At 35.1% G+C, this 23,236-nt stretch overlaps 4 protein-coding genes across 5 annotated transcripts; 1 reads left to right on the top strand and 3 right to left on the bottom strand.

Moving 5' to 3' along the window:
- The first annotated feature begins 1,188 nt into the window (after positions 1-1,188).
- On the top strand, positions 1,189-4,836 carry LOC118051949 (serine/threonine-protein kinase SRK2A). The gene is made up of 9 exons (XM_035062745.2): positions 1,189-1,595; positions 1,796-1,870; positions 1,959-2,060; positions 2,166-2,219; positions 2,339-2,431; positions 2,532-2,624; positions 3,965-4,069; positions 4,153-4,251; positions 4,333-4,836. Exons 1-9 carry the CDS (start codon positions 1,476-1,478, stop codon positions 4,651-4,653), a joined length of 1,062 nt encoding a protein of 353 aa, XP_034918636.1. The 5' UTR covers positions 1,189-1,475; the 3' UTR covers positions 4,654-4,836.
- A 370-nt stretch (positions 4,837-5,206) lies between these two features.
- LOC118051945 (ferrochelatase-2, chloroplastic) lies at positions 5,207-11,482 on the bottom strand. The gene is made up of 10 exons (XM_073406870.1): positions 11,044-11,482; positions 10,554-10,884; positions 10,090-10,233; positions 9,740-9,841; positions 9,391-9,494; positions 9,182-9,308; positions 8,706-8,858; positions 6,688-6,788; positions 6,352-6,553; positions 5,207-5,701 (listed from the first exon to the last, which is right to left on the bottom strand). Exons 1-10 carry the CDS (start codon positions 11,124-11,126, stop codon positions 5,477-5,479), a joined length of 1,572 nt encoding a protein of 523 aa, XP_073262971.1. The 5' UTR covers positions 11,127-11,482; the 3' UTR covers positions 5,207-5,476.
- A 2,167-nt stretch (positions 11,483-13,649) lies between these two features.
- LOC118051946 (UDP-glycosyltransferase 88B1) lies at positions 13,650-15,701 on the bottom strand. Its single transcript, XM_035062741.2, has 2 exons — positions 14,722-15,701; positions 13,650-14,638 (listed from the first exon to the last, which is right to left on the bottom strand). The coding sequence occupies exons 1-2, from the start codon at positions 15,612-15,614 to the stop codon at positions 14,119-14,121; spliced, it is 1,413 nt and encodes a 470-aa protein (XP_034918632.1). The 5' UTR covers positions 15,615-15,701; the 3' UTR covers positions 13,650-14,118.
- Positions 15,702-15,846: 145 nt separating this feature from the next.
- LOC118051947 (TOM1-like protein 5) lies at positions 15,847-21,229 on the bottom strand. Of its 2 annotated transcripts, XM_035062743.2 has the most exons (11): positions 20,835-21,228; positions 20,118-20,206; positions 19,168-19,277; positions 18,779-18,857; positions 18,596-18,694; positions 18,389-18,502; positions 17,957-18,120; positions 17,738-17,813; positions 16,932-17,017; positions 16,640-16,837; positions 15,847-16,433 (listed from the first exon to the last, which is right to left on the bottom strand). In XM_035062743.2, exons 3-11 carry the CDS (start codon positions 19,266-19,268, stop codon positions 16,103-16,105), a joined length of 1,248 nt encoding a protein of 415 aa, XP_034918634.1. In that variant the 5' UTR covers positions 19,269-19,277; positions 20,118-20,206; positions 20,835-21,228; the 3' UTR covers positions 15,847-16,102. The 2 variants fall into 2 exon arrangements, with proteins under 2 accessions (XP_034918634.1, XP_034918635.1); XM_035062744.2 differs by lacking the exon at positions 20,118-20,206 and having other exon boundaries at positions 20,835-21,229.
- Positions 21,230-23,236: the final 2,007 nt, after the last annotated feature.

The raw sequence follows: 23,236 nt of genomic DNA on the forward strand, positions 1-23,236 counted from the left end.
AGCACAGCTTTATTCAAGAGATACTTATATACAAAGAAAAGAAATAGGAAGACAAAGTGTGAAAGAAGCTTGAAAGTCAAGAGGGGGGTCGATCCAAGTGAAGTGATGATCCCTGTACATGCAAAAAGTCAAGAGATTGCCGTGTTGTGCTTCCTAGCACACCGGCGTTTTTAGAGATCCAAAACCCTAAAAATGAAGAATAAAAAAATAGAAAGTGTAAAAACTGATGAAGAATGAAGAGGCAGTGGTTGGATTCAAGCTGTTCGTCATGGATTCCCATACTCTTTCTTCTTTTCCCCAGCAATTTTTAATATCTTAACACCCCCTCCATGTGCACTCACTGTCCTTCCCTCTTTGCCTTTCACTCTCTAAATTATAGTATTCCAAATACATGCCAAGTTAAATCTCACTAAATTATTTAGTTTTTGTATGAATAATTTAGTTTAATTAATATTAAACAATTGGTTCTGGACTGAAATTTTCTGGTCAATGTTTAGGTTATATTTCTATCAGTATATAAATAATCGATAGAAACTTATGATTAGCAAGTATTTTTTAAATAACTGGTTTGTCGGAAATTTGAATCAGTAAAATTACTTGTTAATAAAAATACTGATAGAATATTCACCATAAAAAAATAGTTATGGTTAAAAATTATGAATCTTTTTTTGTTTCTTGAATTTAAAATTTTAAATTAATATCTAAGAGAATTTATTAAAGCCTTATTAATACACTTAGACAAAGATACATCCTTAAAATCACTAGAAAAAATAATTTATTTTTAGTTATTGGGCAAGTTAGTTTAGAATATCTCTTATCCTCGAAAAAAAGTAGTTTATTTTCAACTAGATTGAGAAAATAAACTTAATTTTGATATATATCGATTAATTAATCCGAAGATGCACTTGGTCATCAAATTAATAGAAAAACGGCCTTGCACGACATTTTTCTGCCAAAGATTGAAAACTCTTGGATAAGTTTTGAAAAACAAGAAATCATGAATTTTGAAAATAAATAATTTAAGACTAGATCGAAAAAAATTCATAAGAAGAATTCCCATTTTTTACTTAGAAAAAAAAAGAAAGAGAAGATGTCCTAATCTTAGAAAAAGGAAAAAAAAAAAAATTGTATTCGAGGGCCAGACCGTTGACCATTCCCACGAGATTAAACTAGGAGAAGATACGAAGAACTGACACAAATGTTATCACAAACGGTTGAGAGTAAAACAAAGAAAGAAAGAAAGAAAGAATTTCTCATATTTTATAATATATTTGTACAAATATTTCTTTATATTTTATATACAGATTTTTAAAGAAAATCACACCTGCATGAGCGACACCAGGAAATGAGCAGGCTACAAGTATAAAGGGAAGAGAGTCTGCATGTAATAATCTACACGTGCATATTGCAGGGAGCAGCATAACGTTTGCTGAGCAAAAGCAAGAAGGCATATTGCATAGTGAGTGACAAAGAAGATGGAGAAATATGAGTTGGTGAAGGATTTAGGAGCTGGGAATTTTGGGGTAGCAAGGCTTTTGAGGCACAAAGAGACCAAAGAACTTGTTGCCATGAAATACATTGAAAGAGGTCATAAGGTAATCTGTTTTGTTCTCTTGGAACTCCTTTGTCTTTTTTCTGTTTGGTTCCTGAGAAAATTACCTTTTTCTAGAGAAAGTCGTGTTTTTTCACATGTAGCATCCTTAAAAAGTTTGATAATGATATATCTAAGTTGTTGGTTCTTTGTTTGTCTTGTGAAATACCAAGAAGGAAGATTGAGAATTTTTTGGGTTTTCAGATAGATGAGAACGTGGCAAGGGAGATTATAAATCACAGATCATTAAGGCACCCCAATATAATTCGGTTCAAGGAGGCAAGTATATGAAATGGTGTTTAATTTTTACAATTAAAAAAAGTAATCCTGTTTGATTATTAAGGAAGGGAACTCAATCTTTTTGCAGGTGGTTTTGACCCCAACACACTTGGCAATTGTGATGGAGTATGCAGCTGGTGGAGAACTCTTTGAAAGAATCTGCAATGCTGGTAGATTTAGTGAAGATGAGGTTAAATCTCTCTCACTCTCTCTGATTCCTTTTGTTTTAATTCATTAATTGCAATTACTTGGTAGTATTCCAGTGTGATTTTTGTCATTTGTTTGAATTTTTCAGGCTAGGTATTTCTTTCAGCAGCTGATCTCTGGGGTCAATTACTGTCACAACATGGTATAAGCAAATCTCGGAGCTTTTTATATTTATGATAAATCTCACCTTTTCTGCCTAATTACAAGAAACTGGTACAATTGCTGAATGTGTTTATGGGAGTTTTCTTTGTTCTTTAACAGCAAATCTGCCACAGAGATCTGAAACTGGAAAACACACTGTTAGATGGAAGTCCGGCACCTCGCTTGAAAATCTGTGATTTCGGTTACTCTAAGGTTTGGAACTCACTTAATCACACTTGATTTGTTAATTTTGTTTAAGCTACAGAGTGTTTTCTTAATGTTCTTAACATTTTTTGGTTCCGCATTGGTTTAGTCCTCTTTGCTGCATTCAAGGCCGAAATCAACGGTAGGAACTCCGGCTTACATAGCACCGGAAGTTCTCTCTCGGAGAGAGTATGATGGCAAGGTAAGTTTGTTTTGTCGTCCATCTTTTTTGTTGTCAAATTGAATATCTAGTCACCATAGAACATAAGCTCCAAAAGGAATTGATCTTGTTCTAGCTTCAACAAAACCCACTTTCTAATCCACATCTGCACTTTTGTTGTACATCACTAGTGAAGCCAGCACTATCTTGAATGATCTAATCCTCTTTCCAATATCCAACCATAAGAAAAGGGTTAGGTGCAAGCTGGGACAAGTATGAATCCATTTCTCTTATGAGCAAGATTGTGAACTTCTGTCTGTGTTAGGGCATTTGTCATTTTCAAGCATTAAGCACATGGTTTCTTAATTTGAGTTAGGAGATGTGTTGCATTTTGGTTTATTTCCTGGTGGACATTTTTTTTTATTTCCCATAATATATTATGAAAGGATAAGCTTGAATGCACATGCGAGGCCAATAACAGAGTTTATCATATCCTATTGATTGTTCTATATGGCCTTGTTATCTTTTTAGCATAAAATTGGCTTTATAGACACTTCAGGTCCTGTGTGATGTGGTTTCTAAAATGGGTTTTGGCAGATCTTGAAAAGGTTGCTTTGTGTTTGGATCTGTGCAAGTGTTGACCAATATGGCACTATTAGTATGATTAATACTAGCAGATGAACTGCTGATTGATTTTTAACTTGAGCTTGCATTACCAACTTTTTTCATCAGATTGAATTCAGAAACCATGATCTGTACAATCATAAAGCTCAAATTGAAGACAAAATATATATAAAAAGATGATATCAAAGAACATTAGGCCTTGAATGGCATGCCCCAGTTGCTGTATCATTTCAAGTTGCGGCAAATTGTTTTCTCTGAAAGATCTTGAATAACAGAAATGATTTGATATTCAGTTACAGTTTCTCGGTTAATATTCTTGAGTAGTTGTGTTCATGTATGTGACCAAAAAGGTGTAGGAGGCTGAAGTGCTGGGGGCTTTGCAGGTGAACTTGGTTTTAGATGTAGAAAGGCCAATCCCCCAAATTTGATCATGTATATTGTAGACTGTGTTGAAGACCTGATTCTACAGATGACCTAGAAAATGGTTAAATAATTAGACTATGAGTAAATTCTAGCAAATGATGAACAGTGACTAACTCTCCATGATTTGGAGGTGAAAAACACAAGATGCTGCGCTTGTTTTTCTTTCAGAATTCTGTCAAGATAATTTTGATTCCATTCACTGGCTCTTCTTTTCTGCATTGCATTCTTCAATCTCTGGTTCCTGGGGCCATCTCCAATTTGTTTACGCACAAGTGGGATTTACCTTCAAGTAGTAACTTGTTCTATTTCAATATTATGTTCCTTTTCTGGTTCAGTTGGCAGATGTTTGGTCATGTGGAGTTACTCTTTATGTGATGCTGGTAGGGGCATACCCATTTGAAGACCAAGATGACCCTAGAAATTTTAGGAAAACAATTCAGGTGAACATCTCTATCATATTCGGTTCTGAAAGAATCCATGAGTTATCACTGATCTTTTTTGCCTTCTTGTGATGTTTTTGCAGAAAATAATGGCTGTCCAATACAAAATCCCTGACTATGTTCATGTATCTCAAGCTTGCAGAAACCTGCTATCTCGCATATTCGTTGCAAACTCTTCCAGGGTATAATTCTCTAAATGGCATGATTTTGCAGTACTAAGTTTCTGTAAATCGGTGTCTGAAAATTGACGAGTTTTGTTACAGAGAATTTCACTCTCAGATATCAAAAGCCACCCATGGTTCTTAAAGAACTTGCCAAAGGAACTGACGGAGCCAGCACAAGCCATCTATTACCAGAGAGATAATCCAAGCTTTTCTCTTCAAAGTGTGGATGAGATAATGAAAATTGTGGCTGAGGCAAGACAACAGCCTCCATCATCCAAGCCTGTCAAAGGTTTCGGTTGGGAAGTTGAAGAAGATGAAGAGGAAGACATTGATGCAGAGGTAGAAGAGGAAGATGACGAAGATGAATATGACAAGAGGGTCAAGGAGGTTCATGCAAGTGGAGAGTATCAAATCAGTTGAGCCATATGGCCTATGTTTAGTTATTACATAAACTCACTAGTCATATGAACCTTAGTAGTTTTCTATTCATGTGTATCATAATACGTAATAACTGTTGCATAAGCCTTTGAATTTGTGAACCTGAAACTTTGGATGTTCCAATTTTTATCATTGCTCATGTAATGCATCATTGATTCCCCCCTACGGATTTCAACTGTAAGAAATGATGGATGGATTGTAAGGTAGAAAAAATCTATCATCTGAAAATGCAATTTGCGAATAATTTATGGGAGTTCAAACCTTCGCGGAAGCAAACCATGCCAGGCTCGACCACCCAGCCAAAACCCAGGGTGGTCGAAACCTGATGTAAGCATTTACTTTACAGACATTAAGGGGCAATATAAGCAGCAGGGGTTATGTAGCAATGTATAATTGAGTTCAAGGACATGTAGGGGATCAAAGAGAAGCATGAAGCAAGCATGGCTTGCCTAGTCGCTGCTATATTCTCAGTTGACTGCAGGAAGGGGCTTCGACTCGATGCGGACGATGTGATGACAAAAAGTTAACATGTAGATAAATCAAAGAACATTCTGTAATTAGATGAAAAATAATATAACTCTGTAATACATTTTTTTTTTTAATCTTTTGACCCATTTAAGGATTGCACTGCCAGTAACTATGCTATTAACCCCAATCCCACCAATTATGAACTTCGACAACAATGCCAGAGTGTTCAATTCAGCATATATACGAGTTGAAGTCGTATGATGCATAAGAAATTACGCGTCTTGACTTAGGTAACAAAATTTACACCAGGCATAAGAAAGGTCTTGTGTAGTGGTGTTTAATGGAACGATGGAAAAATACCCCATTGGTGCAAAAACCCCTGCCCGGTGGTGACTTCAAGAACCAATAGAACAAGAACTGCCAGCATAGCTGCTCGCCCGTTCCAGGTTTCTGCACTTCTTGTCCAACCCCATTCCCATACCGTCACAGGCGATGGTAGCTCTCTTCGCTTTGAATCATAAACTGCCAGCAGCTCCTCTACACTGCCAAGCGGAACTAAAGACTGCAGAAAATCCCAAACCAATTATCAGAGAAAAAATCAGTGGTAAAATATGCAGCTCATCAGCACAGAAACAAAGAGATCACGGCCATCCTAACATGCTTTCCTCTAGATAACGGTAGAGAAAGTTGGTTTCCAATTCAGTGAGAAAAGAAGTGAAATTTGAGTGTTCAAAATATTCCTGTAGTCACAAAAGTGATTAATGCCATTCTGCTTAATTTAATGGGGATGCCAAAGGAGCAAAAATTTGAAATTCAGAAACAGCCAACCAGTCATAACTCAGCTAATTTGGAGATGCAAATGCAAATAGGATGGACATAAATTAAAGAGGCAAGGACTGGGAAGGGGAATTAGCTTTTGTGAAAGCAGACACTGTTGGGCCCTTCAGGGTTCATGTTTAACTTGGGGTAGGCAACTGTAGTTATTATGATGGAAGGTCTTTAAAGTTCATTTCATCTATATAAACACAAATGTGTTACACACATACATGCTCAGAGGGAGGGAACGAGTGAGACAGGAAAGTACACATGGATTTACAATCTTGTAGACGAAAAGTTTCATTGGCATTGAGAAGTTACATGCTTGCATCCATAACAGAAAACTTCAAGCATCTTATTTGACTTCTAAATTGTTGAAAAGATTAATAAGGGTACCTGTCGAGCTTCTAGATTTGAGACTGCCATAGCTCCTACATATGGAAGACTCTCAATCACTGCATCGGCCAAATCTGAAATGAAGGTTGGCTCACATCCTAGTGCAGGAACACGTCCCCATTTTTCTATACCAGACTTGAGAGCCAACTCTTTGTACTCAACATCAATTTCTTCCAAGGTCTCGATATGCTCACTAACAAAGCTGTGAATCAGAGAATGAAGTTTTGAGAACTTCAATGCATAAATTAAAACATCAAGCGATCAGTGAACCAACAACTTCTAGTAAAAAATACAGTAAGTTCAATTTCTTAACCTGGTTATAGAAAAATTGATTACCTAATTGGAACAGCCAAAAGACGTTTTACCCCTTTCTTCCCAAGCTCAATGATTGTCTCATCAGTATATGGTTTCAACCATTCCACAGGTCCAACTCTGCTCTGTTAGAATATCCAGACCATCAATGACTTGCAGTGAAATTTGAATGCAAAAAGAAGAGCATGTAACATGGAAAAATAAAAGGAAAAAAAGAAACCTCAGGCCTTAGTGTCGACATGCCTGCGACAGAATTCATCAAATCATAGAAGATATTTACTCAAAAAAAAAAATGAAGCAAAAAACTTTTCTAGCAGTATTAGTACAGTCTATTACAAGTAAATTCAATTTTAAATAAGATTAGACTGTCATCTCATTTAGACTGGAAATAGAAATCAGGAAAGAAACTCACTGTTTCATGATGATGGATTGTAGTGGTAGGGTTATGTGACAAGTTTGAGTTGTTTTTGGATGGTTATGGTGATGTCAGTGTAATTCCTTCTGGTCATGACTTGAAACATCTTAGAAGAGGGGGGGGGGGTATTTTTGTGTGTGAACATAACTCCGGTGAACTAGTCAAGTTGTCTAATCCTTGTGGTTATTATATCAGGACAGAATGCTTTGCTGTAACATATATTCCTTCTGCCAGCGACTACAAGTTACTTCACTCAATCCATATTTGCTATGAAGAAGATGACTTGGTATTGCATACTTGGTAATGTATATATGATATTAGGAATGTCAGCAATTCTGTTTGGGATTCCTGAAGGTGGGTCCTTGTGAGGTTTCCTCATTCATATCTAAGATTAATGGATGTTGTAGAAAATGTTGATGGAGCAGATTCGTGGATGAAACCTGAAACTATGGCCAGGAAAGGAGACAGAAAAAGGATGATCTCACTAGTTATGGAGAAAGAAGATTTCTTGATAATTTATGAACCCTTAGAATGTTCATATTTTTCTGGTAATTGTGTATCTTAGTTGCAGGGTTGTGCTACTGCCATTATGGATTTTTGGATATTGACAGTCCCCAATAATTCTGTAGGCAAAGGGATACAGCTTCAATCTTCCAGTCTGGAATGCATCGCCTCATCATGTTGGCAAAAGAGAGATGATGTTGTTTGAAAGGACATTGAAGTCTTCAGTATTAAGCTATTAAAATATGCAAACAAAAACCTCACAGAGATATTCATGTAGAATACAAAAAGGGCCCTTATATCTACTATGGCAGCTTAATTCCACTTGGGAGGTCACATATGTGATTATCTCCACCGATATCTCTACATATTGTTACCATTCTTTTAGTGTTTATGCATTATTTTGACATCAACTTTTTGTTTCTATTATCTATTCTCTCCACTCAGAAATATAAATCAGATGCTACCATAAGATGATGCCTCTACCGCTTAGTTTTTGTGTTTTTCTATGTGCTGTTCAATAGCATAGTCAATCAACTTCGTAGTCAAAACACTTGGCCAGAAGTGTGACCGAGTTAAAGATTTCATTTGACAATTCCTTCCTCTTTCTTATTTCCAACTGTCTCTGCCATCTATTTATTTGAAAGCCAGTATGCTATAAGCTCTCCACCACCACACCTTGGGTATAAGTTTCAAAATAGAAACAGCTAAGTTTCCGAGCCATTTTTTAGACTCCAATAAATATCAGCAATATGAACTTGCTTTCAGAAAGTCAGCTAGTCCCACAATCAGAACTATTTTATTGTTCCTGCCAAATATTCAGTTTTCTCAACCAAGGATGTTTCTCTTGTGAATCGACAATCTTTGGCAGCTATCACAGGCAAAGTAAAGAAAATTGTAAGCAGCTCTTAAATCCATTTTTAAAAATAAATAAAAAATTCTTTGATTCATTCGAATGAGGTTTTCAAAAGGAACATACTATTGTTTTAAAGTGGAGTCCACACTTTAACTTTTCTCCAAGACAGCCAAGGTTTTTAAGCCATGCATGTTATGCAAGTCACATGCTGTTATCGATAATTTGTGAATCAAAATACACCAAGAACAACTCAGATGACATCAAGAATACCTGATAAGCGAGAGTGTATGCATTTATGATCTTTCTCTTTTCTAATTCCTCCATTATCAAATCCACGCATTCCTCCATTTCTGCCTTATATGGATCACCAGCTTCTTCCACATATGCAAGTGGCACACCGTGTGCACTAAAAAAGATCACAGCCTATATTGCACATGCTCAGATTGAGGTTAAATTTTTTAAGCAAAGGTACAATTAAAAGTATTTAAAGCAACAACAAGGGATTAAAATGTTTTGATAAAGACAAATACAAGAGTGGCATGAACACACACAAACACAAACACATCCACATGTACTTGGTTAGCTCCCAGATGTACTTAGTACTTTTCCACATTTTTAATTTACAAACAACAAGAAAAGAAGCAAGTCAATATGGAAACTCAAATTAGCTGTGAGAGATCAATAAAAGAACCATGAAATTAAATTTGACAAACATGATCCTTCAAAAGCGTTCAACGAGGTATTACCTGCTCAGGACGGTCAAATTTTTCTAATTCCTTTTCAATCAAATTTGCCATAGCTTTGATGTATCCTTCACGCTGGTACCAAGAAGGTATCACTGTATGCTGCATGTTTACAAGATATTCATCTTCCCTGGTTGACCATTAGAAAGCATCAAAATTAGATTACATTTTTGGAGCATCACAAATGGATAGAGCATGTGCTTTTTAATCACCGGAATATACTCTCCAAAAGTCTAAGGCTTGAACCACTAGTTGATATTGAAAACTGTGGGTAAAGGGGAAGGACAACGAGCTTTGTGATTCCATCTCTTTTTATCTACAAAGAAATAAAAAGATGTAATTAGAACCACAACATCTTCATTCAAATCCCATATATCAGATAATGAAGCTTACAGGAGGCATGTTTATCTTTTACTTTAGGAATGACTGGAGAAAGTATTTCAAATCCATAGAGGAGTATTAAGATATTAGAAGCTTTCACATAATGGTAAGGTGTATTAAGATTTCACTGAACGTTACCAGGAAAGAACTTAGTAACTGAACTGAAGCTGAAAGGAGTACCTGTTCGATGGCTTCTTCAGTGAACGGGTGCCAGTAGCGCATACCAACATATACCTTTGCTGGGACTTGCTTTTCCCACAGGGATTTCCTCAATTCTTCAGCCTGAATGAAGACAATAGACAAGAAAGGACATTTAAAACAAGAAAACAGTTGCCTAGGAAAACAAGGAAACCAATTTCCAAGCAAAATGCTCTTAAGGTGTGTATGTGCCTGGCAGCATAGGAATGACTTCCCATCAGCTACCTTGTTCTGATTCTATTCAATTATTTTAATGCTCGAGATATTGAGATAACAAATATAAACTACTAAGAAAACACAAGCTTATATGAAAAGGAAAAATAAGATCATGCCTGTGCATCAGTAATCTGCCGCAAAGGAGAGCCACCACCAATTGAAGCATAGCCTTCTTTGCTCTTTGGTGCCCTCGCAACAGATATGAATTGGGCCAAGGGCTTTTGAAGAAATCGAAACAACCTTGGCAGTCTTATAATGTCCTGTTATATTAGAAAGTAAGACGAATAGAATTAAATTTGGTAGAGAATCATTAATGAAAATGATCAACGTAACAAAATTTCATAATTATCTCAACTGGTTGGTACTAGTACAAGATGCACTCTGTGTCAACAAAATGAAGAGAGCTAGCAGCTTCCCTTACTCAATTATGCATAGCATAACAGACAGTCCGAAACTCTAAGTGCCTAAAGATACATATCTATTTGGCCTAAAATAATATTACATCCATTCCAGTCCCTAAATCAAAATGTATATGTACAGTTGTGCTCTCAAATCAAATGCAAAAGCAAGAGTCTCTTACCGGGTCAGCGAAAAGATTAAAAAGGAAAGGCTGCACATCTTCAAGAGTCTCTGGACCGCCAAGATTAAGCAACAAAACTCCTACCTTTTCTTCACCGATAAGTGATGCAATGGGAAAATCTTGAGATGTAGAAGTCACTAATGCTTTCAAAGGCAACAAAAATTTGTTGAATGGCTGCTTAGAATATAAAGATGGTGAAGTTCCAGACCAACCCAATGAGTCTTTAGCTACAGCACAATTTCTTGAGACATTAAAACTAACACAAGCATCCACATGAGCACCAGAGACACAACACATCCTTTGTGTAGTACAAATTGCCCTAGGCAACAACCTATGACAGCAAGAAACAAAGAAAACACATCAAACTATCAACTTTCACATCAAGTTGTTCTACCACACCAAACAAAATCCAGAATTCTACACAACCCACAACTCAAATTCTCACTAAAGTTCATAACCAGAGAAAAAGAGAGGGAGAGAATTATCTTACATGGGGACTTTGGAGCTGTGAGAAGCAGACCAAGAAGTTGAAGAAGGAGTAGTAGCATTCACTGCTCCACAATTCATCATCATTTGAATAAAAACACACAAAAGAACCAAACTTGTTTCTGCTTTCTCCGATTCAAAGATGTCTAAATTCAAAACCAAATTCAGGGTCTTGTTACTCTATCAGTATAATGACAACCCAGGAGCTCAAAATTCAAAATTTTCTCAAGCAAAAAGGAGAGTTAAGAGCGATTAGTGATTACAGTGTCTATGAGCTAAAGCATTGGTAAAAAGAGAGCAAGAGAGGTCCTTTTTTTTCTCTTCAATTCATGTTTCTTGGCAAATGTGTACTAAGTACTAACACCCACTTGTGTGGAGAGGGACTTATCACATACTAGAAAAATCAACACCACTTCATTGCACTCTTTCCCTCTCTCTCTTATCTATCTTTTCATGTTTTTATTACTGCCTATCATTTTGTTTCCTTTATTCTGTGATTTATTTTTAAATTTTTAAATTTCTTTTTCAGCATTTATTAAGTTATGTCTCAAATGATCTTGTGGATATGTTTTATCTATTTTGATTAAATCCAGAAAAAAAAAAACTCGAAATGCCATGCAAACTTACAATTGCCTCATTGAATACCTGAGCTTTTTTTTTTTTAATTCTATTCTTTTTCTTATTTATGTTTTTTTCTTTTGTTTTTAACATCATCCTTCTAAAATTCAGCCAAAACTCGTGAATAGGTAATCTATTTACTCTGAATACTTATTTTGATACTGTTACAAATAAAAATTGAGTAAATTTTAAATTTTTTTTATTTAAAATTAATTTTTTATATATATTTTTAAATTATTTTAATATGCTACTATAAAAAATAATCTTTTAAAAATTAAAAAATATATTATTGACTATTCTTACCATGGAAAGATTGCAATTTTATTGACTATCAAAATCATACAAATACATTATCCTGTTCACCACTCTCGGGTCTTAAAAATTACAGTGCCACTGTTAAAAGGGGGACATTGCCTGGTTCAACAACCAAAACCTTGGACTAGCATGCAATAATATTATTTGTAACTTGTTCTATGTATAATTATTAAAGTCGGCTTAATTTATGAAGATTATTCATTGATTTAGATTTGATTTGGGCGAATTTTAAATAAAACCAAGTCAAAATTGATTTAATAAACCCAGTTAAAACCTGTTTTTTTATATAAAAATTAATTTCACAGTTTTCTGGATAATTCTCAATATCATGAATAACTCCATAGCTATTATAGCAGAGCTGTTCAGCTAGCTAAGAGACCAATAAGGGAGGAGAGGATACAGTTGAATGAGATGGACCTTCAAATTGAAGATGGACAGACAAAAATTAGGGTCACTGTCACATGAAAAGCAATCTATTGGAGTTGGTTTGAGGAATTTATTATCACAGCTTTGCATGTGTCCTCTTTTTCGTTGCTTAGAACAGACTAATTCGAGCACTTTGCATCATCTATCTCCTCCCCAATCCGATATTTTAACTTGTGTGGATGGAAATTTATTGGCATGAAAACTAACCCATATCCTGAGGACAACGAATCAAATTTTATTTATTTATTTTTTTTGTAAATTTTGAATATTTTCAATCTAATTTTGAAAGAAATAAACATTTATCATTATCTCGGAATAAACGAGTAAGAGATAGTTGAATAAAGAAAGCATGCTTGTATCTTTATCTATCTTTTGAGTCAAAAATATTTTTATTTATTTTACATTTATTTTTTCTATCTTACAATACTTAAAAAAAAAAAAAAAGGCAAATTGCCTTTTGAAACTTATACCATTATTTACTTTCAATTCCACTTTAAATCTCATTTGATGATATTTTAATGTGTTTGGAAACACGATTAAAATCATGTTCTCTCAAAATTAATTTTTTTTAAATATTTTTAGATCATTTTAATGTGTTGATCTTAAAAATAATTTTTTTAAAATAAAAAAAATATCATTTTAAAATATTTCTTAGCGAAAAGTACTTCGAACCGCAACCACTACCACAATCTCAAACAAGATAATCTCTTAGACAAATCATTCATACTCTAATATATGCATTAAAAAAAAATTCTCTTCATATTGTAATACAGCTAGGTTCTAGTCTAATGATAATATAATATAACTAGAAGTAGATGAGATTTAAATAAACTATATAAATGATCTAATAAATACTTTTATGAACTAATAAAATATGTCTAGATTTAAAAAAAGGTCCAAACATACTAGACTATGTTAGTAGTTTAAGATTTCAACAACATAAATCTGATTATTGAATTAGGCTTAATTTTTTTCTAAATGACTTTACAGATAATTCTTTGTATAGAAATCATTACGTCACTTATCAAACAATTGACTATTTTGAAATTAAATCTAGAAATTATTGTTTGGGTTAATTTTATTATTTTTTTAAGATTTTTTAAGATTTATTATTATTATTTTAGATATCAACGGTTGGATTTCCAAGAATTAGATTCAGAAATTATTGTTTGAGCCAATCTTATTATTTTTTTTAGAGAACTTTAGGTTATTTCCTAGTTAAAATAGGATTTCTAGAACTATTTAAAAGCCTTGTAAAACTCTCCAAAAGATCATATATTTATTTTTCAAAGAATAAAACTACGTATTTAAAATTCAAGTCTACAACGATAACATGAGAAACAAATTCTCTTATTATCTATCCAAGTGATGCCTAAACAGTATTGCACAAGAACTCCTAAAAATAAGCCAAGAACAAATATGAATTTACATGCCAAATCAGATAGCTAAGGGCCTGCCTGATCAAACTATAAGCTAAATGACTAGAATTTTTAGTACTCTGTTTTGAGATTCAAACCACAACTACGAAACTCGACACAATCACGTAGGTAAATCCAGGATCAAGATGAATTACCCTTAATATTTAACATGGTTGTCCGAGCATGATTTTTCCAAGAATATAGGTTTAATATCTAATGATCCGAGCATGATTTTTCCAAGAATACATCGGGGAAATGACAAAGAAAGGCTAACCAATCTTGGAAACGTATGAGATGGTTTCTTATGATTGTTCTTGCTTCCAAGAAGCCACCAACTTGGACAAAGCTGTGAAGGAAGACCCGCCATTAGTCCAAGCAGCCATGGCCATAATTTTCATCATCGAACTACTTTCTCTGAATCGTTTCCCTTCCAATCCCATCAACTCTCTCACCTTTCTCTCCACCTCCTCTGAGCTCACCACTCCTCCTTTACCATCTTCTGTTAAAATAGGCATTGGAGTCAGCTTTATTTCCTCTGCCAAAACCACACTATTCAACTTCTGTTCTGCATACAATGGCCAAGGCAACATTGGCACACCGTAAGTTACTGCTTCAAGCACTGAGTTCCACCCACAATGAGTCACAAATCCACCCACTGCTTGGTGGCTCAGAATTGCAGCTTGTGGTGCCCAAGATTTCAGCACTAGACCCCTTTCTTTTGTTCTTTCCAAGAACCCTTCTGGCATTAGTTCCTCTAGGTCAGGTTCCGTGTCGGAATTTGGTGGTGGATTCCTCACCACCCACATAAATCTTTGTTTGCTCCTAATTGGTCAAAAACAAAGGAAAAGAAAACAAATGACAAGCCATATATATATACAGGTATATAAACTATCAATAATTTATACCTTTCCAGGCCAAAAGCAATCTCCTTCAGCTGAGGTGCAGAGAAAGCTCCCTTTCTGCCAAAACATAAGAACACCACACTCTGGCTTGGCTGCTTGTCTAACCACAGCAAACATTTTGATAAAGCATCATCTGAGACACCTCTTTGTTTGGCATCAACAATCCTTGGCCCTATGCAGTATAAAGGAGGGGTTGAGCCCTTTGGAACACAAGCACCCTCAGTGATAGCTTTGATCGCTTGTGGCTCAAGCATGTCAAAAGTGTTCAGTATCATCCCCTTCAAATTAGGTAGTAAAGTACCAAGGCTAAAGAATTCCTGGTAGGCAGGATGGTCGCGATCTAGTAGGGGTTCAGGCAGGTGAGAGGGTTTGATGGGTGGCAGTCCAGGAAAGTGCAAAGGGGTATTGTTGGGAAGGTCTTTGAAGCTCTTGGTAGTTTGGTTATGGATGGTGGGCAAGTAGAGGATGCTGGCAAAACTAGAAGCACCAGAAGTGAAGTACAAGTAAGTTGGGATGAGTGTGTCGTAAGTGATGCCGAAGGTGGAGATTATGAAAGCAAGAACAGTGGAGGTGAGAGAGATGGCTTTGAGGACATCGAGTACTTTAGGGGTGTAAAGGCGGATATAATCGAATGCGGCTTTACCCAGAGTGGCTGCAGCCGCTGGTCCAGGAGGGTTTTCGCTGGGTGGAGGGAGAGAGAGGAAGGATATGGGAAGACTCGTTTGGGAAATGGAACTGATACGTGCGGGAATGGTGGAGGTGTCAAAAGGCATCATTGCTACTAAAATTGTTATGGAGATGTTGGGATGGTGTTGCAGGATCAGCTTAGCTAACTCCACCATAGAGATCATCTGGTGGGAGGTTGCCGCTGGATACAAGACAATTGCTTCTTTCATTGTTTAGCCCTCACAGAACGATGAACTGATGAAGGGAGTGTGCAAGAGGTAGAAGAATTTGCAGATGAACACCTGATAAGTGAGGGAATGATTTATAAAAGGGATTTAAGTCAATGGAAAGCTGACCTTTCACGAGATGGAAGAGTCAGAGACAATATCGTAAACTACACTTTACAGGGATGATTATTCAACCATGCACCAAGGGAAGCAGTTATTCCCTACAAGTAATATCTCATAAAATGATGATAACCAGAGAGGTATATGATATAGAAAAATCTCGTGTACAGATCCCTCCCAAGACAGTAACAGAGTTCCAGCTTGCTTAAAAGTGCAAACTTAGGGCAGAACTCCTCGAAACAGAAGTAACACCTCACTAATACCTGACTAACAGTAAAAAAACACTCCCATTAACAGTACATGAGATAAGACATAACACCATAAACCACTAGATACAAACTGATGAAAAACCATGAGTTGAGAAAATCGCCCTAGTCACTAAAATCTATGCTTCCACTGCAGGAACTGCTGGCATTGCGACTGTGTAATGAAAGGCCCCTCATGTGGCCAGACACAGCAGAACCATCAGCCTTCTTTTCCTGAAAAAATTTCTGCCTTTCCATGTGTTTCGCAGGTGGTGGTGGAATTACAACAGGTGCACAATTTGCGTTGGGATCCTGTGGCTGCTCGGATGGAAGTGGCCGTATAAGTGGACGATTCAGCCTGTCTCCTGGAATTGTCGATCCAAGCAAGCCCAGAGGAAGATGCTCTTCTGAGTTGCCTTCATCTTCAGGTCTCGCACAAGCCTTCCCCTTTCTTAACCTGCCAAGTTTTGCAAGGACACGGCAATTTGAACCAGGATTAAAACATGCATATAGCATAAACTCCTTTCAAAAGTGAATTGAATACTAGCTTGATTCGCATGTGGTTATAACTTGCTCCTCAGATGAAAAACATTACATGTTCAAATGATACAGGTCAATTATTTTTCACCAAATACAAGACTAGCCTTGATGACATAAACATACCTTCGGAAAAGCTGTTCAGGCTCCTCCTCTTCCTCTGATTCCACATGATTAAAATGATTTGCTGTTGTAGTAGTTCTATCAGAAATGGTAGTCATATCTGAAACTGTAGACCTCCCAGATAGAAGGGAATCATGTCTTGCCAGAACTTTTTGTAGCTGCTCATTCAATTCAATAGCTTGAGAGACCAACTTTTCATCCCTGGACATGAAAGAGAGGAAGAGAGTCAATTCAAGTGCGATTACAAGACTGGCTAATATTCAAATCTGCCAAATTGACCAGAAACCAGCCTTACCTAGAAGTCATCACAAGATGCATTACCCTCTGCTTTTGGAATGAACACTGTTCCACGAGATCAAGAGTAAACTCATCCTTCGCTCCCTGAAAGAAAATTGTCATGAAATCCTCACTCATAATTCACCAGTGCAATTCAAGATGAAGAAAGAAAAAAGAAAAAAAAAAGAATTAAGCAACAAGCAATTTATAAATGTCAACCATCCAAGATTGTTCGTGTGCCATGTACTTCTGTATTATAAGCTATAGCCTTGTCATCAACATGAGTTAACGGCGAAACTTCAGGGGACAGAAAATTTGGCATTGAAGCAAAATAAATGAGGTTCATATACCAGCTTTTTCACTATTAATGACAACAGAAAAGCCTTGATCCCAAACTAGTTGGGGTGGGCATATTAAATTGTCTACTCGCATCAAATTAGAAATTAACATGGAAAATATTTGTTATGCACAAGAAAAAAATAAAGACACTAGATAGTTCAATATCAAGCCTCGAGGGAAAAAAAGGATCTTTTGCATTATCTAGTAGAGGATGTTGAGAATTGAAAACTTCAAGCAGAATGCTTGGACATACCATCGTATATAATAATCACACAGTGCAGAAAATTAATGGCTCTCAAAATTCTTGAGAGCCATGGAACTCTCTCTCACTTTTGTGTTTGAAGGCACAAGCTCACAAAGGAAGTAAAATATGGATGTTGATCCAGTACAAATTGTAGGATCATGAGAGATGAAAATGCAATTGATAGAAATGAGTAGCCGAAAGTATTGGAAGACTAAATTCAAAATTGCAGGGGAAAAAGGTACCTCAGGATTTTGAGAATCAACAGCATCAAGGACCTCTTTTAAAACCTCCAGAGCATTGTTCGCCTTCTGAATAATACTGGGTACAATAAATGCAAGATTAGAAAAGGCTATTCTTTGTGGTAAACAATTAAACCTCCTCTTCTGTGCCTGATTGATAGAAACAAGCACCTAGCCTTCCTTAAGATCTGTGCATCATGCAACAAACTCAGCAAAAGATACCTGGATTCAGGAACAACTTGAGGCTCCACTGGTACTGGATGAGCACCCACCTCATGTCTAGCGGCAGCAAGTTCCCCATTTAATGTATTTTTCTTACTTTCTTGGGTGGCCTGATGATTCGATGGTCTTTCACGAGGTCTTTGAGGAAATTGCACTCCAGCACACTGGACAAAAATTAAAACAAGCTTAAGCTTACTTTCGGGATTTAAAAAAAAAAATAATAAAAAAACTCCACAGCAAAAGAGGAAATGATGGCACAGACAAGCTTGTTAGTTTTCAGTAAAGCCTGTCAGCAGTTGAAATTACGTGGACAAAGAAGAAAAAATTGAAATCCATCAAATGTCAATGAATCTGCAGCATTTCTAACCTAGCAGTGATTAATTGGCATAGCATGTAATTCTGAAAAGCCACATTTTTCATACATTTACCTACCACCAAATCATAATATGCAGAATAGTACTGAGGGAACTTTCCAGAAGCACCACCAAGAGCCGTCTGTGTGGCATCTAGAAGAAGAAATATCCTTTCTCTTACAGGCAACTCTGTCTGCAATACAAGGGGAACAGTGAAGTTTTAGTTACAACTCCTGTAAAATTAGCCAAGAATCAACAAACTTTGAACAAGAAGGGAATGTTCTACCTTTTTCTTCACTATCTTGACAAGAATGGGTAGAATCCCTGTATCAATCACCTGTCTATGAACCTGTTCCCCAATATTATTCATCAGCATCTCCAACAACTGCAAAACAAGAGATAATTAGTGGTCAGCCTATTTATAATGTACCAAGCATATCTACCATACAAAGCAAGAGCATCAACCCACCATCACTGCATATAATTGAGTATTGGCATTCTTACTCCCCAAACGTTTTTTAATAGCTTTAACAACATCTCTAGCTTGCCTGCAGATTAGAATCAACAAATCCATTTTATGAATTTATCAAGGATGACAAGGAAGCAAATGAAGAACCAGAGTTCAAACTAACAGCTTGCTTTATCCTATTCAGTATCTAGCAGTTCATATACTGAGATTCTAAAAATAACATCTTAAGAGCAAGTCTTTGAACAAGATCATATTTAACAGTAGAGGTCATTCCCTAAACATGATTTACCACTACAAAATCATTTAAAATAACTAAAACACTGAAGAAACAAGTACATAGTTCCCCATGAATGTCTTTTTAAGTATTTAATGCAGGCAATATGATATACCTTTCATCACGTGCAACTAATTCACAGATTTCAATATTTTTGGTCCAATCTACTTCAGTCAGTTTATCACTGGTTGCAGAACTGACAAGTTCAGCTGCCATCTGCTTATTCTGGAATTCAAAATATAAAGAAGAGTAAGAGATTGGAGACATTCTTGTGCCATATGGTCTATAAGCCAGGAGGAAACTAAATGAAACAAATGAAAAGAGGATCAAGAATTTACAACAAGAAATTACAAATAAGATTATAAATCACAGCCCAAATTCACATATAATCCCCACCCCCCACCCCCCACCCCCCTCCCTCATTACAATGTTGCTAGCAATTCACCATCAACTCACTTCATGTTCGTGACTCTAACAAGCCAGATTACTCATTTTGCCTGTGATCACATCACAACACCAGCATATAACATTTCTAAAACCAAAAGACAATAATAGAATTTTAGGATAGCAACAGAAGCCCTACAGTGCTCAATGACCAAACAATAGATAAGATCAACTCAGAGAGAGGGAACATCAGGGAAGACATCAACCATAAAACTAGAATAATTTGAATGGAAAGTAGGGAAACATCTGGTCTTTACATTGTAAAATCCAAATGCAAATAAAGGGAAAACGTTTAGATGGTGCCAGGCCAGCTATAACGTCAGCCGATAAAGACACAAGGGATTCATAAAATGGCCTTGATCAAAATGAGAATGCTATGGTGGAAAATTTAGCAGTGTAACTGATAGAATAAGAGAATTAATGGACTGGTATTAAGAAAAATTCGATGGAAAGACTTTTAAGATGGTTCAATCATATGCAACTAGAACCTTTAAACAAATGTAATTGAGTAGAAGAACAAAAAGGGTGAGAGGTATAACACAGGTCGACATTCAAATGAAGATTTGTTTTTAAGCATCCATATGATTTTTTTGCAGAAATGTCAAAAGCATTTAGACTTACTTTCCCTCACAAAAAGCCAGAAATAAATCAAATGACCGTCTTTAATGTCCAGCAAAAACCTTGAAATTGCGAGAGCATCATTTGCTATTCTGCAGGCAACAAAATAAAGCATAAATTAACCACAAACCTACTCAAAGACAAAAGATTTCGGACTCTTTCGAATTGCAGACCTTGCACGGACAGTGATTATGCACTCTAAACCTAATAATGAAGTTTACTTCATAGTTCTTTTGGTTCCTTCTGAATCATAAGAAACATATTACATTCTCAATTTTAATGTAATAAACTCATAACCATAGAAGTTTTTATAATCTGAACTTTTGTGCAAATGGGGCACCAAACAAAACATGAGATTAGAAAAGAAAAACATTGTGCAGACAGCCAAAGGACAAACTTTACCACACCAGAGGCAACAAAACAAATTAAAAGTACACCAATCTGCTCCAAGATTCAAGCTTTCAGTTACTATTTACATTCCTTCCTTCTCACAGCACCCAAACAGAAACTGTACTGTCAAATCATCTCTAGATCTCAATCAAACATCCAAAAAAGAAAAGGACAAACACAACCCAATTAATAAAATAATATATCTAAACACTCCTGACAATGAAAGGATCAATACTTGATCCTAAACCCAGTAAACCCCACAACCCAAGTAACAGTTCCAAATCTTAAAACACACAGAACCACAAGAACAAGAAGAAAAAGACAACATACCTGTAAGAAAAACTGCAACGAATAAAGAGAAAATGATGAGGAAATCAATGAAGAGTTTATAAACCCTGAAAAGCTTCAACATTTCAAAGAACCAATATCAAGTTAATGAAGAAGGAAAGATCAGATTGAAGCCTTTCTTATTTTTTTAGCAGGGATGTAACTGGCTTTTTCTTTATCTGGGGTGTTCTCTTTTCTTCTTCTTTTTAGCTTTTGCTTTTGTTTCTCTTATCTTTCGCTAAAATCTATAATACAGTTACCTGTACAAGAAACAGAAAGGATCTAAATTAATATCACTACTGCTTGTTAAAGTTTTAGGAAGGCTGCTGCCTAGAAATAAAAGAGAAAAAGCTTAAAGCTTTCCTTGTAAGGTGATGATGGAGGCAACTATAACGTCACCTGTATGTGACCTTAAAATGACATTTTGTGGGATTTGTCCTGCCAGGTGTATATGTGTTACAAGGAAAAGGAGGATTTTTTCCTTTAAAAAAATGGTTTGCAGAAGCTAAAAAACAATTCCTAGCATCCGTTTGTTTTTAGTTTTAACTTGCTTTTTTATAAAAATAAGTTGTAATAATTTAAAAACAACCACAAATTCTTAATCATATTCAAACTCAAGTTATAGCTTGAGTGAATTGATCTAGCTAATAAAAAAAATTAAAAAAAATATTATTAATCATATTCAATTTCAACTTTTATACGAAATAATAATAATTAAAATTCTTATCCTACGAGCCAATGTAAATTTGATAGGAAATAATAATAAATAAAATTCTTATAAATAATTTAATTTTAAAATAAATAGAATGTCTTTGAACAAATATAATAAATAAATTTAGCTCCGTCACATTAATGTAAAAATACTCTTAAGTGCATGTAATAATGCAATGATAAAATTTAACATCTTTTTATATAAAAAATAACTTCAAATATACTTTAAAAAATTAGCTGGATCAAATAAAATAAACACTCAGAGGATAGACCAAAAGAATGCTTGAAGGATGAAAACAAAAAACAAGCCAGCAATAATTAAAATTACAGAGCCATGTGGCTAGGAAAAGGTTTGTCTTAATGAGGAAGGTTCTTTGAAAAGATTTTATATATATATATATATATATATAGGTGACCTAGGCTAGGGCAAGTTATCAAAACCCATATGCAGACACAGATCAGAGGTGATGCAATGGCAAGAGAAATGGGCGAGTGTGAGAGACATAGTTTACTCTCAAGCGTGCTGGCAAAGTGTAATAATTAATTGCAAAAGGAAAGGCAGAGAAGGAGAGGTGGGGGGAGACAGAGTGTTCAGACCTGGCAATGGCAAGTGCTTGCCATTTGCTGTGCTGGACATTTTGATTCCTTTGATTCCATTACCATTTCTTGAGCTTTCCTTTAAAGACAAGACTTCACTTGGATTTTGTTTGCCTGTGCTGTGATCTTTGCACCTTTGGAGCTTCTTGTACTTTCATCCATGGAGACACCGACATGGGTTCACAAAATTAGTAATAAATCAAAGTCCTTCAACATGAGGTTCTGTGATCCTTGAGGTCTGTGGCATTCAACTGATTGCAGCATCTTTTATCATAATTATCAGACTTGATTGATTAGGGTATCATATATGTTGTTTTGCACTGCCGTTGAATTGTTATTTTTATTAAATTTTGATTTTTTTTGTTTTAAAGTAATTTTTTAATGTGTTTAAATTATTTTGATGAGATGATGTTAAAAATAAATTTTAAAAAATAAAAAATATATTATTTTAATATATTTTTAAATAAAAAACACTTTAAAAAAATAATATCTATTATACTCTCGAATACCTTAAAGTTTGATTTAGGACTCATGTCTCTAAATTATAGATGAATTCAAATTAATTACTTTGATTAAAAACATCATTGTTTTTTTTTAAATATTTTTTTAATTTTAATTTAGTTGGATTTTGCTGAGTTAAATAAATAGTATTAAAATAGCTTACCAATCTACTAAATCACTTAAGTTTGGCTGCATTAATTTAAAAAACAATTCAATGAAACTCAATCTAGTTATAGATTTTGGATATTGGATAACTTCATCACTCATCTAACTATACCAAATTTAATAATTATATTAGTAATGATATTGATGGAGCGTTTTTAAATGTATTTTTGAAATAAATTTAGATAAAAAAGTATTAAAATTATTTAAAAATAATTGAAAAAATAAATCCTAACACCACTTTAATAATTCATAAGAAAAACTATCATTTTTTTCAAAATACTTTTTATTTTATTTTCTTACTTAACTTCTTTAGACGAAATCGATCAAAATATTATTTTTTTTTACTTAACTCAATTGTTTTTTTTAGCAAAAATCGCTTTACCTAATCAAATAATGTTATGGGTGGCTCAAACTATTTGAATTTATTACTC

This window comes from Populus alba, chromosome 19, assembly GCF_005239225.2.
Source record: "Populus alba chromosome 19, ASM523922v2, whole genome shotgun sequence".
Taxonomy (NCBI): Eukaryota; Viridiplantae; Streptophyta; class Magnoliopsida; order Malpighiales; family Salicaceae; genus Populus; species Populus alba.